At 44.2% G+C, this 16,171-nt stretch overlaps 1 protein-coding gene across 5 annotated transcripts in view; it reads left to right on the top strand.

The window, feature by feature from the left end:
• CELSR1 (cadherin EGF LAG seven-pass G-type receptor 1) overlaps window positions 1-14,822 on the top strand; it is a 163,591-nt gene extending 148,769 nt beyond the window's left edge. For 2 of the 5 annotated variants that reach the window (XM_064422107.1, XM_064422103.1), the window contains exons 26-35: window positions 2,696-2,808; window positions 4,148-4,227; window positions 5,764-5,890; window positions 7,820-7,945; window positions 8,246-8,382; window positions 8,833-8,936; window positions 9,455-9,622; window positions 10,493-10,735; window positions 11,042-11,306; window positions 12,630-14,822. In XM_064422107.1, coding sequence (XP_064278177.1) covers window positions 2,696-2,808; window positions 4,148-4,227; window positions 5,764-5,890; window positions 7,820-7,945; window positions 8,246-8,382; window positions 8,833-8,936; window positions 9,455-9,622; window positions 10,493-10,735; window positions 11,042-11,306; window positions 12,630-12,654 — 1,388 coding nt within the window. In that variant the 3' untranslated portion in view covers window positions 12,655-14,822. The remainder of the gene's footprint in view (window positions 1-2,695; window positions 2,809-4,147; window positions 4,228-5,763; window positions 5,891-7,819; window positions 7,946-8,245; window positions 8,383-8,832; window positions 8,937-9,454; window positions 9,623-10,492; window positions 10,736-11,041; window positions 11,307-12,629) is intronic. The other 3 variants (XM_064422106.1, XM_064422104.1, XM_064422105.1) reach the window with 2 other exon arrangements.
• The last annotated feature ends 1,349 nt before the right edge of the window (window positions 14,823-16,171 follow it).

The raw sequence follows: 16,171 nt of genomic DNA, 5'->3' as shown, positions 1-16,171 counted from the left end.
GTATTACATTGCATTGGCTTAATTCTGCCTTTGAGTAAAGTGTTATTTCACGTGCTGTTGACTGCAGTAATATTTGAACCATGTGCCTGAAGACTGCAATTTGCCCCATTTGTTTAACAGAGAACTTCAGGTAGGATTTTGAGAGTGAAAAAATATTGCTGTCTGCCAATTACTCATAGAGCCAGAGTCCCATTAATGGGCAAATCCAGTCCTGGGAAACAGACTGTATCCACAGAATTACATCTGTATAAAATACTTTATGGTCTCTTAATCATTTATGGCTAATTCTTTCTGGATGGCAACTGCTGAAGGGGGTGGTGGAAGGGCCAATGGGAGCAGGAAGGGAGACTAGTCCTATCTCATTCCACATTTCAGTGAAAACAGATCCAATATCCACTGCTTTGCCAAATAGCCAGTTTAGTTTTCATAGACCATAGGCCTGTACCAGATGTGAATGTTGGCTGTGGGCCAGTTCTAAGCAGCAAGAGTGAAATGCAGCTACCTTTCCCTTTCTCAGTGTCTTTTCATCAAAGCATGCAGGCTTCAATTCAGAAGAAGATGACTCTCAGTGCAGACGAGCCCTCCTTGCAGAGAGCAGCACTGTGGTCAGCCTTGGGGACAGGACATACGCTGGTCGCAGTTGGTGCCCTGTGCCCAGACAACACTGCAGCCACCTGCCATCTGCCACTGGCCACAGGCCTCACAGGGATCAGTTTCTGTGTCCTGGAGAAGGAAGATCTCTGCAGACAGGGTACACCTGTCTCAAAGCGGGGAAGGATCTTTGCACAGGAATTACAGGGCTCGTTAAAAGAGCTTTAAACCGGGTTTGAATGGGGAAAGGGATATAACCAAGCTCACAAGAAGCAACTGAGGGCAGAATGCCACTGCTTGTGGGATAGCGTGGCAGTGACTCCTGTCTGCCATCTCGGTGGAGGCTGGGGTTGGAGATCCCTGTGGCAGCAAAGATGCAGGTGTGTCTGTGTTAGAAACCATTGGAATGGGTACCTTTGTTAGGGGATGTTTTGACTGTCTGGAGCTTGATGTTGGTGATAAAAGAGTTGAGTGTTTATGGGTAAGAATCATCAGGAAGGACAAGACAGATACCACAGTGAGAGTCTATTATAGACCATCCAACCAGGATGAGGCGGCAGAGGTCTGTTTAGAGACCTAACTCACAGAGTCTCTTGGGAGGCAGTCATGAAGGGCAAAGGAGTCCAAATATTTTACAAGCAGCTGAGAGAAGTCTTGCCGTCACTATTCCTTGTCCGTGTGGGGGACTTCAACTTAACTGGTGTCTGCTGGGAATACAACACAGCAGAAGAGAGTCCCAGAGGTTCCTGGAGTGTGTGGAAGGAAACTTCCTGATGCAGCTGATGAGTGAGCCAGCAAAGGGAGACACCCCACTGGACCTGTTCACTGTGAACAGAGAAGGACTGGTGGGTGATGTGATGGCTGGAGACTGTCTTGGACACAATGATAGTTTTCAATTCTCTTAGAAGCAAGGCGGGGATTCAGCAGAACTTCTACCTTGGACTTCCACAGGGCTGACTTTGGTCTGTTTAGAAGCCTAACTCACAGAGTTTCTTGGGAGGCAGTCATGAAGGGCAAAGGAATCCAGGAAAGCTGAACATTCCTCAAGCAGGAAGCCCTAAAGGCATGGGAGGAGCCATGGTCCCCATGTGGTGTAAGGCAAACCAATGGGGAAGACCAGCCTGGATGACTCAGGACTAAATGTGATCATCCCCCTGTACCAGCACTGGTGAAGCCACACTGTGAATCAGTTCAGTTTTGGGGCCCTCACTACAATGAAGACATTGAGGCACTGGAGCATGTCCAAGAGGAGCTGGTGAAGGGTCTGGAACACAAGTTTCATGAGAAGGAGCTGAGGGACCTGGGGATGTTTAGCCCAGAGAAAAGAAGTCTCAGGGGACACCTTATGTGAAAGGTTTGTTTTCCAACCTAAACAATTCTATGGTTTTATGATTTTGCAGGCCAAAGGCAAATCCCAGTCCATCACCATATGAGTGAGGGGTAGGTCACCAGTCAGACAGCACTGTAAATCAGCAGGTGAATGTAGGGCTCAGAGACCCCCTTGGATTGGCCAGATTTTGAAAAATAAAATAATAAAAGGTGTGGTTTTAATGCATTTGCCTTGGGGCATTAACTGCAATTCAGACAGTACCAAAAGCAGGGTGAGGTACCTGGGATGGCACTTCAAAATGAATCCCACCTGAGCTCAAGCAGTTAAGTTCCCAGGTTCCTTTGTCTCTGATGTTATTTTAGTGACAGCAAGTTAAGAATGCACTTTTTTTTTTCATAGCATAGACATCTCCTCAGTTATGATTCATGTCATTCTGCTGCACAGGCTTATTGAAATTCCTCAACACGTCACTTACCCTCAAGGCTCACACTGTGTGAGAATGACTATACAACTGTGCTGAAACAGAATTTGGGACTTGCATTTTTTGTCATTTTTATGTAGTTGAACTTTGTTCTAGTTGGCAAAACTCAGAGTATTGTTTGATATGAAGTAACCAGGATGAAGATTTTGATTTACAAAAGTTTTATTTCAATTTTTGCCTTCACAGAATTTCCTGTTAAATAAATTTTGCCATGACAATTTTTTTTATTTGAAACTACATTTGGCTATAGGCAGCACCTTTCTGATTTAGTTTTTCTCCACTTTGTGACACAGGGCTTGCTGTTGGTCTGGATCCACAAGGCTATGGGAATCCTGATTTCTGCTGGCTGTCTGTTCACGACACCCTGATCTGGAGTTTCGCTGGGCCCATCGTGATGGTTGTCGTTGTAAGTAGAGGAGTTGTCATCCAGAACTGTCTCTTCTTTACTGCTACCTTTTCTCCTAAGTTTTGTCAAACAGCAGTCATGCAAAGCAACCATGTTCTTTACATTTGAAGCAAATGTACTTGAGCTTGCATCTTTTGCTTAAATAGATAAGACATGAGCTAAGCTCCTGGAAATCAGAGGGCTGCTTGCCCATATGAAGATTGCTTGTGGAGCAATGGCTGTATGGCCAGAAACCTATTTCTCGCTTGCTTTGTTCCATTTTTGAAGGGTTGGTCTGTGAGATTAGTAAATAAATCAACAAAATGAACCATAGCAAGTCACTTCATCCAGAAGTCCTAAAGGAATATTAAATATTTCCACTTTCAGGAATTGAAAAGAATGGGCTGCTGTTTAACTTTTCCTTACAGCTTCTCCATCAAAGTAACACCAGAAAATAAATAGTCATGGTTTGATTCTTATCTTGAATGTCAAATGCAAGTTCTGGTCTCCTTGCCTCAAAAAGTAGACCTGGAAGCAGTGTAGGTTATGGTCACAAATCATCAGAGACATGGGACAGCCCCCACTGGAGGACCAACAAGTGGACTAGGAGTCTTAAGCCTAGAGAAATAAAGGCTGTAGAGAAGGGAGGAAGGAGGAGCCTGTAATAGTGTGTTGGTCTGGAGAAAATGGCTATGGACCCAAGCATTCAAAATCTTTCCCAACACAAGCAGTAGCAGGAGGCAGCAGATCTGGCAGTAACAGGACAAGCTACATCATTTCTCCATAGCATTTTAAGTTAGAAATTCCTAGAAACAGGACAATGGTAGAGATAAAACTCTACGTGGTTTTGGAAAGTGAGTGATGAGACAAATTCTCAGCATTAATATTCACTACAAGTGATTAAGTACAAATGCACACCAACCTAGTACATCCCATCTGGCATGGAAATCAGTAGAAACTGGAGGAGAGTAATTATCACTGTATTTTCTGCTAGAAAATATTCCTAAATTCTGGTTTGACCGACTGGAACAAGGTGCTGGGCTGAGGTGGACACTGATTTGGACAAGGACAGCCATTCTTTTCCCTCAAGCATCTTTGCATAGGGTTGTCTTATTGAGTTTCATCCAGATCAAGTGCCAGAATGTCCTTGACTATGTTGTCTTGAAACAAGGTGAATCTTGGAATTTAGAGACCTGTAAGTTGAAAAGAAATATTCTTGGAATTTAGAGACCTGTAAGTTGAAAAGAAATATTCTTGGTGCCACAAACCATTTTAGGATAAAAATTGCATTGTTATTGAAAATAGAGCTGTAACAAATGTACAGAAAGAACCCATGCTGTTATTTCAATTTGCCTTTCAGATAAACACTGTCATTTTTATACTAGCAATGAAAGCATCATGCAGACGAAGGCAACGTTCATTTGAAAAAACAGGAGTCATGTAAGTTTCAATTTAAAAACCTGTAGACATTCTGACCAGAAATAATAAAAGCCAGAATTGCCTAAAATCAAGTTTTGGAGCCACAAATAAAAATTTTTTTTTGGAGGAGAGTTTTGGTAGAGGCATTTGGAGTTGCTTCACCCCGCCCTCTCCTGGGGTCCTCTTGGAGATCCTTCCAAAACTTCCACCATGGTGCTCTGCACCACCAAGTGTAGGCAGGAGAAGGGAGAAAGGAAAGATCTGTCCTCCAGGGAGTGTCACTGCAGTCCTTCCAGATCTTTTATTATAGTCTCTTCTACACTGTCCCTTCACCTCTGCCCAGGCATGCCCAGACTGACATCATTCTGGGTCTCCCCTCTCAAGTGCCTGGGTTACCAGCTGTGCCATGGCAGAGACCCACTGACATTCCCATGCTGAGGGCCAGCCTCCCTGCATCCCATGCTCACTGGGATGAGCAGCATCACAGGTTGCAACCTGCCACCTTCCTGAGCTGTTGTGACAGCCTGTTCTCATTAATATCTGTTTTGGCCAAAGCTCAGAATTTACCTGTGAACTCAAATGTGATTAGCTAGTGGCAGTACAGCCCCTTGGGTTTTTTGGGTTGTTTTTTTTTTTGTTTGTTTGGTTTTTTTTCCCAGTGAGGTAGCTGTATGAGATTTCAAATGGCTGCTTTTCATTTTTGTTTTTCAGCTCTGGCCGTAGGGTACTGTGTACACATTGGCATGGCTTTTCCACCCCTGGTGTCCCTGGAGCTAGATTTTGTGGTTCTCTGAACCTTAACACTAACACTAAGCTTAATGAAAACTAGAATCTGAGAGTGAGCTCCCCAGCAACGTGGGTGGCCCAGTTAATAGCAGTGTGGAAGGAGCAATGTTGGTGCAGTGCCATGCTCCCCTTGGCATGCCCTTCCAGCCCCAGTTTCCAAGGAGCTGTCAGCTTTGTGCATTCTGAACCCTGACCCCAACAGTGTCTGGGTGTTGAGGATGAGATCTAAATCTCCCTAAACCAAGGAGTATAACTGCTACCTAATGGCAGCAATTTTACTCATAAAACTTTTGCCACTAGATTTGTTTCTGTCTTTTGAAAGTGTCTGTGGAAATTGTATTTTTAAGCAAACAAAATTTCCCTAAGTACCCTCAATCCAAAACCTTGGGTGGTAACATTGGGAGGGAATTTGAGGGTAAAGGTGACAAACTGAAATGAGATGGACATGACCATTTACTACCCAGACGTGTTCCTCAGAGTCCTCAAGGCTGAACAGCTTGGGCTTGTAAAACAGTCAGATTTGTTTGAAGAAAGTCTTGGATTTCCAAGAAAGAAATCACTTTTTTAACATGAACATGCTAACCTGTAGAGTGTTGCTGTGAGAGAGCTGGAAAGTTGTGGAAACTGGGAGCTGGTGAACACTGCCCTAATTTTCCCAAAGGGCTTTTCCAGTTGCCAAGTTGTTGGGCACATAACACATCCATGGGGAGGAGTGGGCTGTTCTCTTGTATCCCATCACACTGCAAAAGCCCATCTGTGTTTGGTTTACAGCCCCGTGCTGCGGACAGCGTTCCTGCTGCTGCTGCTGATCAGCGCCACGTGGCTGCTGGGGCTCATGGCAGTCAACAGCGACGTCATGACCTTTCACTATCTCTTTGCCATTTTCAGCTGCCTGCAGGTAAGTTGGATAGCATCTTGTCTGTGGTAGACCTTGGTGAGCACACTGTCACATCCAGACTTCCAAAAACCTGCTCAACATGAGCTAATTTAAGGAAAACAGAGATCTCAAGGCAATTTTTGCTTTCTCTTCTCAAGGAGAGGGTTCTTTTCACCAAAATGATAACTTTGAGTAATTATGTCTCTCACTGTTAGTCATTCTCAAGGTAAGTGCACTACCATAGTAACCTGTGACAGTAGGCAGGTATACCTCTGTCATTCTAGAGACAAAGTCTTTGTTACTGTGTTCTGTGTGCTCATTGTTGCTATCACAAACGAGAGACTGCTATATTTCACCCAGAGTCAATGGCTCCAAGTTCAAGGCTTTCATAAATTAAGTTACTGTTTAAAGAAATTAGACAAATAAGGATTTTCTAATACAAATGTGAGTTGTGTCATGGTTTTCCTGGGTTGCCTGTCCCAGTTTACACAACTGTTGATTAAAGATGCAGAAAATAGTTATTTGTAGGAGACCTGGTGTGGAAGTAGTCACAGAGCTTCATGTGGTGACAATTTGAATGTGACCAAGGATGACAGTAACTGCCCTAACAGGTGCCTGTAGTACTGAAACAGCTACTGCAGGACACTCAGCTGCAGCACAACAGCCACAACTTGCAGCCACAGAGAAAACAAAGTCTGATGGGTCTCCTTTGGAGAAGGCTGTCAGTGCCCTGGAAGCACAGCAGGCAGGTCAGCCTGGAGCAAGGTTATTTTGCCACTGCAGCTAGTGTGCTCTGTAATAAATGCACCTACTCAGGCTATAAAATCAGGCTTCCACAAATCTAAAATAAAACTAAAATAAACATAAACCTGATGAAAGTGAAGAAGGTCAGCAGGCGGAATTCTCCAAACTTGCCCAGAGAAGCACAGTGGTATGTGGCATTTCACATCCCTGCCTTCTTTGAACTTTTGTTTTTAAAGAGAAATTTATGAGAACTTTATTAATGAATAATCCCAAAGTGCTAGTGCCAGCTAAGATCACATTTGATTGAATGTTAAGAAAGTGAGCTTGAAGTTTAAAGTTACTCTAAGTCAATTGCTTTGGCTGAAATCATGAAATTCAGGCTTCTTATGATGTTGGTACAGCTGCAACTTCATGAGTATTCACTTTTCTATACTGTGTGTCCAACCAAAGTTGATAACAATTTGGCAGCTGCCTTAATTCCCTCAGAGCAAGTACATCTGAAGGCACACACGTGTGCCCTGCCCCCAGCAAAAGCTGTTAATGTGTGTTCCTGGCAGCCAATAACTGCCCAGCCCTGGGGACTTTACTGATTTTCCCACCAGAGGTATTGCTTAACCAAGGAACTTAGGCAACAGAAGTTGGGACCTCTGTCCTCCCAGTACCTCTTCACATCTCACAAGGCTTTCTAAAATTCTCTTAGATGCAGTATTAAGGGCTCCTTTCACAGAAGTTGCCTATTTCCAGAGGCTTTCATTAAAGGCTGTGATATTTTTCATGTGCTGCTATTGATTTTTTTCTCATGATCAAAAATACAAAAAGCTCCAAAATCCCAAATTCTAAAATCTTTGCAATGTTTTCAAGTGGGACATTGAGGTTCCCTTTGGATTTCTTCCCAAATCAAGGTCTGCTCTGTAAATTCTGGAGAAATGCATATTTTTGTATATTTTCCCAGGCTTTTAGTGCACATTTGAACTTGAAATCAAATTATGAAGAAGTGCTGGGAGATCCATCAATGCCATTTCATTCAAGAAAAAAATAGTTACTGCTTTTGAAATACACTGTCATGGACTACAAACTAGAATTCAGGGGTTGTTTCAAAATGGGTAATATCTATATTACCCATTTTGGGTAATATTCTGTATTATCTATATTTGCAATATGGTAGTAGTGAAGCATTTACATTTTCCTCTCTCTAAAATTATCCAGGGGCTGTTCATTTTCTTCTTCCATTGCGTGTTTAACAAAGAAGTGAGAAAGCACTTGAAGAACACTTTAACTGGAAAGAAACCTCTTCCAGATGATTCCACTGCAACAAGAGCTACATTGTTAACAGTAAGAAAAACAGCTTTGGGAGAAAAAAACATCCTCTTGCTGGCAGAAGTTACCTAAAATAAATTTATATGTGGCTTATCTGTAATTAAGTGAACTGAATGATTGCTTTCAGTGACTTGTACAAAGACTACTGATGGCTTCTCTCGGAAGTTTTTATTATTATTTTAATTCAAGGCTTTGAGAGAAAATAATTCTTTTCCCTGGCATCAAAACCCATTTGGTTCTCTGAAACTTAATACATTTGTGAGCTTCTGGAAGGATCATTCACTATGGCTTTATGTCTTTTTTTTTCCCTTTCAGCGATCTCTGAACTGTAACAACACATGCATAGAAGAGCCAAACATGTATCGCACAACTATGGGGGAATCCACTGTCTCCCTAGAGAGCACCGTCAGGTCAGCCAAGAGCCACAATAGCTGCCTTGCTTATATTCTCAGGTAATCCGGTGGCAGGTGCATGGCTTTCAGGTGCTTGCCTTTCCCTTTCTTATTGCTCTTGTGGAAACCAGAGCTCTGGTTCAAATGCTCATTGGTTTATGTCTTTGCAGTTCTGTTTCATGTGACTGTCGTTCTCCTTGGTGCATTTTCTGTTGCATGTGTCTTTGGGGCAGGGTTCCAGCAGTGCAGTGCTTAACCTAAGAGTGATGCTACCTGTATGGGCCGTGCTGCTTGCCTCTTGTACTTCAGCTGTGTCTCAAGGAGCACAGTTTAGCTCATTAGCTTTGGGCTTTTTCAGAGTGTGGTTTGTGTGGCACAAGGCAGATAGCTACATCAGGATACCCTCTGTCTCACCATGAAGTGACTGTGCAGCAGCAGCTGTGTGCATGTCTGCCTTGTTAAAAACAACAAAGTAAAGTGACAGGCTGTCCTCTGTTTTTCTTCTCAAAGGGATGAGGCTGCTCACAAACTCAGTGGATCCTCAAGTCAAGCAAGGGCTGGTCAGACTGAAGCAGATTCCTCCATTTTTCATAGGAATCCATCCAAATCCAATGGTAAGAATAGTTTCTAAATGCTTTGACCCATTTGTGCACCTTCTTCTCATCACTTTCTTCGAAGTCTTCTGTAACAGAAGATTTTGTCTGATTTCCTTTCATTCTGGTCTTGACATTCCTGGTCTTTTGTTTCCTTGTAGCAGTTTTTAAGTTAAGTTCATTTCAGATTCTTGGTATTTCTAGATATCTTGTTTTGTCTGTGTGTTGTGTTCACTGAGATCCAATAGAGTTACTGTTCTGCATGTTAAATAAGAAAAAATATGTTCCCACTTTGTTCTGCTTGTCCTGTATGTGTAAAAGGTCCTGCCCACTAGCTGAGCAGAGTGGTTGTGCTTCCCAGTGGTTGTGCTGCAGTCCTTCTGAATTTATCCTGTATACACTTTACAGATGTAAGAGCTCATTCCTGTTATGGCCTGAACCCATGCCTGCCTTTCCTTTCTCCCTGTGGGTTTGTCAGGTAGATTTGTTCAGCTCCTATTTACGCTTTTCCCACTGTGTTTCCCCACCCACGTTTGCAGAGCACGATTCAGACTCTGACAGTGAGCTGTCCCTCGATGAACACAGCAGCTCCTACGCCTCCTCCCATTCATCGGACAGCGAGGAGGATGGACTCGAGACAGAGAAGAAGTGGAACACATCTACTTCCAAAAACAATGAACATGGCCCGCTCCACAGCACACCCAAAGGTACCCGTAGTGCAACGGGAGGGCAATGGTGCTCTAAAATAGCTTTAGATTAGATGGGATGAATTTGCCATGCTACCATCGACTGAGGCAGCCTCTCTACCTCTGTGCCTTGCTTCTGTTGGGATCCTTATTGTTTCCAGCTTAGAGACCTTTCTTCTTCCAAAGGCTTGTTCACAGGGGTGACAGTACAGAATCACACAGAATGCTGAATGCCTTAAGGCAGGCAGCTTTGCAGGCAGGTCCCCAAAGTACTTGGACATGGCATTACCAAGCCAGCAAAATCTCATATGAAAAAGAGGAGAAAGAAGCCACTTGTTTTGAGGGCAGGGGGAAGAAATGCCTGCTTCTCCTCATGCAATAAAGGCATTGGTCTTGGGGACGTCCTGGACCTAAATGGTTGGCAATCATTGACCATTAATATAATTTCTGTGTGTCAGGGTGCAGGCATTTCTAAACATAGTTGATCCTGTCCTAATGAAAAGCAACTTTGAATGATAAACATCCAGGCTGTGTGGTGTAGCTCTTCACAGATACAGCACAGGGTACCTGGGGTGCCCTCAGCCTTCAGAAACCAACCTCCCCAAGAACGGATTTCTGACCCTGGAGAGTTGAGAGGGCAGGTTTGTCTCATGCTTCTCCATAATGACAGTGAGCTGGCAACCTCACTCTGGGAAGGGTTTGGATACTCTGCCATCCTACCAGGTGATTTTTGGGGATTCAATGCACCCCAAGGGCAGTTCAGTCCATCAAGGACTGACTGAAGGATTGCTCTGATTTGATACACAGCTCCTCTCCAGCCACAGAGGCCAGGCAGTGGTTGAAAGAACATACCAAAAGTGTTTTTTGAGCTAGTGTTTTTTTGCATTGCAGTTGATACCCTTCCCAATCATGTGAAACCCTATTGGCCCACAGAGTGCGTAACAGCCAGCGATGGCGAGGAGCCCGGCAGGAAACAAAAACTCAAAGTAGAGACCAAGGTCAACGTAGAGCTTCACAGGGAAAACCAGGTGAACCACAGCAGTGAAGCACCCCAGGACAAGGAGAACGAAGGGCAGCAGAAGGAGAACAGACCTCTGGCCCACCAGAATAACCAGCAGCCGGAACAGAGGAAAGGTAGCACAGCCAACCCAGCCTCACAGTTGGATTGGGAGACTGGGGGGTTAACGAGCATTAATTAATTAAAAAGGTAGCTCTCTCAGGGAAAAATACTTTCTAAATGGCTCCAACCTGTGTAGCCAGATACACCATGGGAAGCTAGTAGTTAGTTGCTCTAGTCTAATCTGTTGGTTATGAAATAAAGTGCCAAACTAGAAGTCTTAGTAAGAAATAGAGACTGTAACATGTCGCATGTACTTAGCTTGATAAATTAAATTACTGATACACTTAAAAAAATTTATTATTCCCTCTTTTCCTTAACAGGCATCTTAAAAAATAAAGTTACCTACCCTCCCCCACTGGTGGATAAGAATATGAAGAATCGTTTGCGGGAAAAGCTGTCGGATTACAATCAGAGCACAGTCTCATCCAGGACTACTTCCCTAGGGACAAATGAGGGGGTCCGCTCTCCTTCGGACTCAGGGGTGACAGTGAAAAATGTTCGGAGGGAGCAGTCTCGAGACCAGCTCAATGGCATGGCCATGAACCTCCACGTGGGAACAGGACATGCTGACACCTCAGACTCAGAGTAAGTGCCACGTCGGGGTGTCCTGGCTGACCTCCTATGGTCTCACCCTTCACCTTCCAACCCCAGACTCACACATGAACAAAACTTTCCTCTGGTGACTGGCCAGGGTCCTTCACCAGTGACTGTCTTGGTGGTTTGCCCATATCATGTCCCCAGGCCATGGGGTTTCAGTCATGAGAAGGCCAAAACAGGTATCATGGGCAAGGTGCTGTGACAGACACCTGCCACTGGGTCACCCTGGCATGCTCTGAACTGGCAGGCTAGGCTGATGAGGTACTGGCACACTTGGACAGGAGCAGCCTTGCTCTGCCCTGCCACCCTGCCAGGAATGGGTGGGGAAAGACACAAGGCTGTGGGGGGCATGGTGTGAGCATCCATCTGGGCAGAGAGAGACAATGGCTGAGGCAGGAGACCCCAAGGCTGGAGAGAAAACCAAGCTACTGATCCTAAATTACCAGGCACATGATTCCCACTTGCTGCATGGTAATCAGTGTGTGAATTTACCACTGTAAACTAAATCAAGTATAAACAAAAGGCTGAGCAAGATCTCAGCCAAAGGGAATTCTCAGAAACCTCATTACTCATCATAATTCTTGCGTTTCAAATTATGACAACAGCCATATGTAAAGTCTCTGCAGGCATTTTATGCATATAGTCTCATTTTTTATTAACATGAATCATAGTCTTTCACCAAACCAAGAGAAAATTTCTCACCCAGCTTTAACTCTGGCACTGTCCCACCAGGCTTTAAATACCCCAGTTGTACGGTGCACAGACCATTCCCACCTCACTATAAAAGCACATCTTTGGGTTGCTGGGAGATGGCTGATGAATTAGATCCTAGTTAGCCAGGAAACATGGACACTTTGAATCAGCCATAACATAGCTGCTACCAGGGAACACAGACACTACTGGAGAATAACTCACCAGCTTGTACTAAGCAACTGTGTTATCTCCAGAGCTTTGGCATAATGGAAAGCTCTGCTGTTGGCAGCAGATTGCATGAATCCATCTGATACACCAGGCTTCTAACTGCTTGTAAGAGCTGTGTGTGAACCTTGTATCCTCAGCAAAGCATTAGACAAATGCAAGCCCTCTGTAGAACTCCCTCTAAACCATTTCTGTTGTGTACTACCTGAAATTTTTTCTCCCAGCTGGTCTTCCCCTCCAGGACAGCATCCCCCTTGCAAGCATTGGATTGGCAGGGCTGGTAACTTCACAGAGCATGAGCCCTTACTAAAAAGGATTAGGTGGGTTTGGGTGGAGTGGTTGCCTGTGCCTGTTTAACCCTAAGCCTGCACAATCACTTCTTCTCACTAACAGCGGCAGTAATGAAACTTCAATTTGAACCATCAGGAAATTGTGATCACCTCTGCGCGGTTCCGCCTCTCGCCGCGCCGCCCGCCTCCCACTTCATCCCAGCGGCCACGCGGTGAGGAGGATGAGGTGGGCATCCATCCCCACCTGGTTTCCCCTTCTGGCAGAATGCTGACTGCTCCGGGGCAGGCACGGTGCCCGGCTGCTCTGGCAGTAAGGGCTCTGTGCAGCACGCTCCTCCCACAGGAACCCACGCTGCAAAGATGGGAATGGAGACAGGGGGACACTGTGATGGACAGAGACTGTGCACGGTGCAGGCAGTGCTGCAGGGGTTGCTTGTTACAGGGGACAACCAAGGAAGAGCACATTGCTTCCTAGTGGACCTACAACAAGCCTGAAGACAAGCACTAGGAGGTGTCTCTTGTGGAGTTTTGATGGCTGCAGTGTGAAGCCTTGAGGTTGCTAAGCTCTAGGGAGGAATATTACAACAAGTGTCCTTTGGTTTCTATGCCAGCATCTCTGTCTACCCCTCTATGGACACGTCGTCTTAAGAAAAAAAAAATCCTTTATATATATATATAAAAAGTGTAGATACTTTTATATATTTTGTATGGTGTTGCTAAAGAAAAAGTTCCTTTGTATATTTTACATTTATACTGATCTTCTTAATTTGATAATAGGAAATCAATTAAAAAGATGTTTTGATATTTTTTATATGAACATTGCACAATTTTACTTGAATTTGGCGTTTGATAAGTAACTGAGGTTTGCATGGAAGCCACCTTCAGACACAATGCAGTTTTCAAAGTAATACAGTAAAGATTACATCACAATCCATGACTATAATTTATAAGTTTTGTTAACAGATTTTGGAACGCTTTGAGGGCACAGTATGTTTTTCTCATAACCTCTTCTAAAACCCACAAAAAATTATTTTTTTCATTTTTTGGTATTTTGATCTCTTCTCACAAGTGCATTGAAGTGTTCAGGAACTGAACTTCAGGACTACACATATTTCTGTGTAAGGTTTCAACACAGTCCCTGTCTGGAAGAAGACAAGTCAGTATTTCCCTTACTAAGCACAAGAAAATAATTGGTGTGATTGTATGTCTCTGCAACAAACCAGCACTCTGCATGTCCCTAGGAGAGGGCCCTCCTCCCATGGCTCAAGTTCTGCCTCAGGTGCAATATTTTTTTCCTCTTTTTTGCTCACTGGATTCAGCACAGAAAGCAGAAATACAAGACTTAAAAGATGTCCAGATTTGTCTGCCCAGCTCTTTGACAAAGCCCTGGCTTTCTTGATATTTCAGAAAGCTCATGGAAGGCTTAAGGTTTCATGTTTCCCACAAAATGTGCTGGTTTCACAGGTTAAAAAGTTAAGCATGACCTGTCTGCTGTCTTCACCTTCCTGCAATGTTTACAACAAGAGGAAAAGTAAGATGTGGAAAAGTTTGCACACTCAGCAGTGTGAGGCAGAGCTCAGCTGGTGCTCCCATGGTGGGAACACCATGTGGCAAATGATGTGACTCCAGGGATGACAGTGGTGTGCCTGTGCCTGCTCTCTGCCAACAAGGCTTTCAGGAGCTCCTTGCTCACCATAGCAGCCCTTTTGGGAAAATACTGGCTATTGTTTGTGCAAATGTGTGTGAAAGGGAAGAAACAGAAAATCGGGCTAAATAAAATGCAGGAGTTGAGGAAAATATGAGAAAGTGTATCCTGTAATCTGGGTTTCATTATATTCCTATGCATTTTCAAAGTATCAAGGAGGCCTTTGGAAGGGGAGAAGGAGGAAAGATTCTGTTCCTTTAAAAATTATGCAACATCATGTGTGACATTTTCTGACAGAAAAAAATGTTGAATGTTTTAAGGGTCTGGCACTTGGCTGTGTGCTCAGGCATTGTGTATAACCCATGCTAGTTGTTCTTACATCTGTGTATGTATATTTTGTCCCAGTAGGTGTAGGTAGTTTTTATTTTGATCAGAACTGTTGCAGTAAATGAGGGTCAGTTGTATTAATGACAAAAAAATTAAAACCTATTTTTATGACTTTTTAAAAGCTTTATGGCAGATTAGACACTGGAAGTTTGTTTTTGTTTTTGTTTTTTTTTTTAACAAATGTATATTTATTAATGTGCAGAACACTGGAATTGCAGCACAGATGAAAGGAGAATTTACAATAAATTAAGAAATTTTTTGGAATTTGTATTCTTCCTCTGGTGGTTTATTTTTAAGTGCAGCACAGATAATGAGGATCCAAATGGGCATTTCCTGGAGATTACAGGATCAGGAACATCCAGGTACCCATCTCAGCAGAGGCTGTACAGCACCAACCCAATGCACACCCCCTTGCAGCCCAGGGCCCCGTGCTGGCACAGTGTGCATCTCATTTCAGCCCAGACCTGCAGATCCTTCAGACCTGGGAAATGGTCCATGGAACAGGAACGCCCTCTGCTAACCCAGAGCAAAGCAGATCAGCAGGAAAGCACCAGATTTAGAAAAGGACATGTGAGAGCAGCTCGAGGGGAGTGGCAGCCAGCCCAGCCCACGACAGCCTGCAGTGGGGACAGGGGCCTTCTCACACAGTCTGGGCTCCATCCTTGGCTCTCCCAAGCCATGGTCCTTTCCAGGCTGCTGTGCAAGTCCTCACTCATGCATCTCACAAAGCACAGCAGTGACCTGCACATGTCTTGTCACCTTTCTGGAAATTAAAATCTTTCTCAGTGTCAACTGGCCAGTGTGAAGCTGGGTGGAGAGAGCCTGGCTACTGACTTAGGAGCAAAATCAAATCTTCAGGATCTTCAGTTTGGAAACAGCTCTGCCAAAACTTGCCACTAAACAAACTCAAGTAATTATTCCAAAGGGAAACTGTTTTTAATTTTATTGTGCATTATTTGTTGGAACACTGAGTTTTTTCTCAAGTATTAGTTCACCATTCTGTGGAGAAGCAGAAATAAGCCTCAGGCTTTCGCATAAGCAGGTTAGTGAAGGGAGAGACCAGGCTGTGATCCTGTCTCCAGCAGCATATGTTTAGGAAAAGAGGATTATCAGACACACCTTACATGGGTCTGCAGCCCCCAGCTCTCTGCAGCTCAGGGCTTCCCAGAGCGAGGGGTTGTGCTTGTCTCCAGCAATCCATTTATTTCCCTCATACATTTTTCATGTTGTTTTGGATCCATTTAAACTGCAGTACACAGCAGGCTGCCTGATTCAGTCACAAGCAGCAAGAAAAATTTCTTCCTTGAGCTTCATTGCTGTGCTCTACACCTTTGCTCCTTGCAGCAGGAGAGGCAGTGATAATCATCTCTCAGTCACCTTCTCCAGGTCAAAGAGAGAGACAGGCTCTGTCCTACAGCACTTGAGTAATCTCTTTCCAGCTGGGCAGTTTGAGTCTCTGTAACTGTCCATGTGCAGAAACTGCTGTACCTTTTACCCTTCCTTCTTGCCCTTCTTCAACCCATTGCCAGGTCAACTATAGCCTTTTTGGTGGTGGCAGGGAGAGGAGAGACCAGAGCAGTCCACAGAATGCAAGCAGTAGGCCTGCCAACACC

Source organism: Passer domesticus, chromosome 5, assembly GCF_036417665.1.
Source record: "Passer domesticus isolate bPasDom1 chromosome 5, bPasDom1.hap1, whole genome shotgun sequence".
NCBI classification, from domain to species: domain Eukaryota; kingdom Metazoa; phylum Chordata; class Aves; order Passeriformes; family Passeridae; genus Passer; species Passer domesticus.
This window is presented reverse-complemented; position numbering and strand designations above follow the sequence as displayed.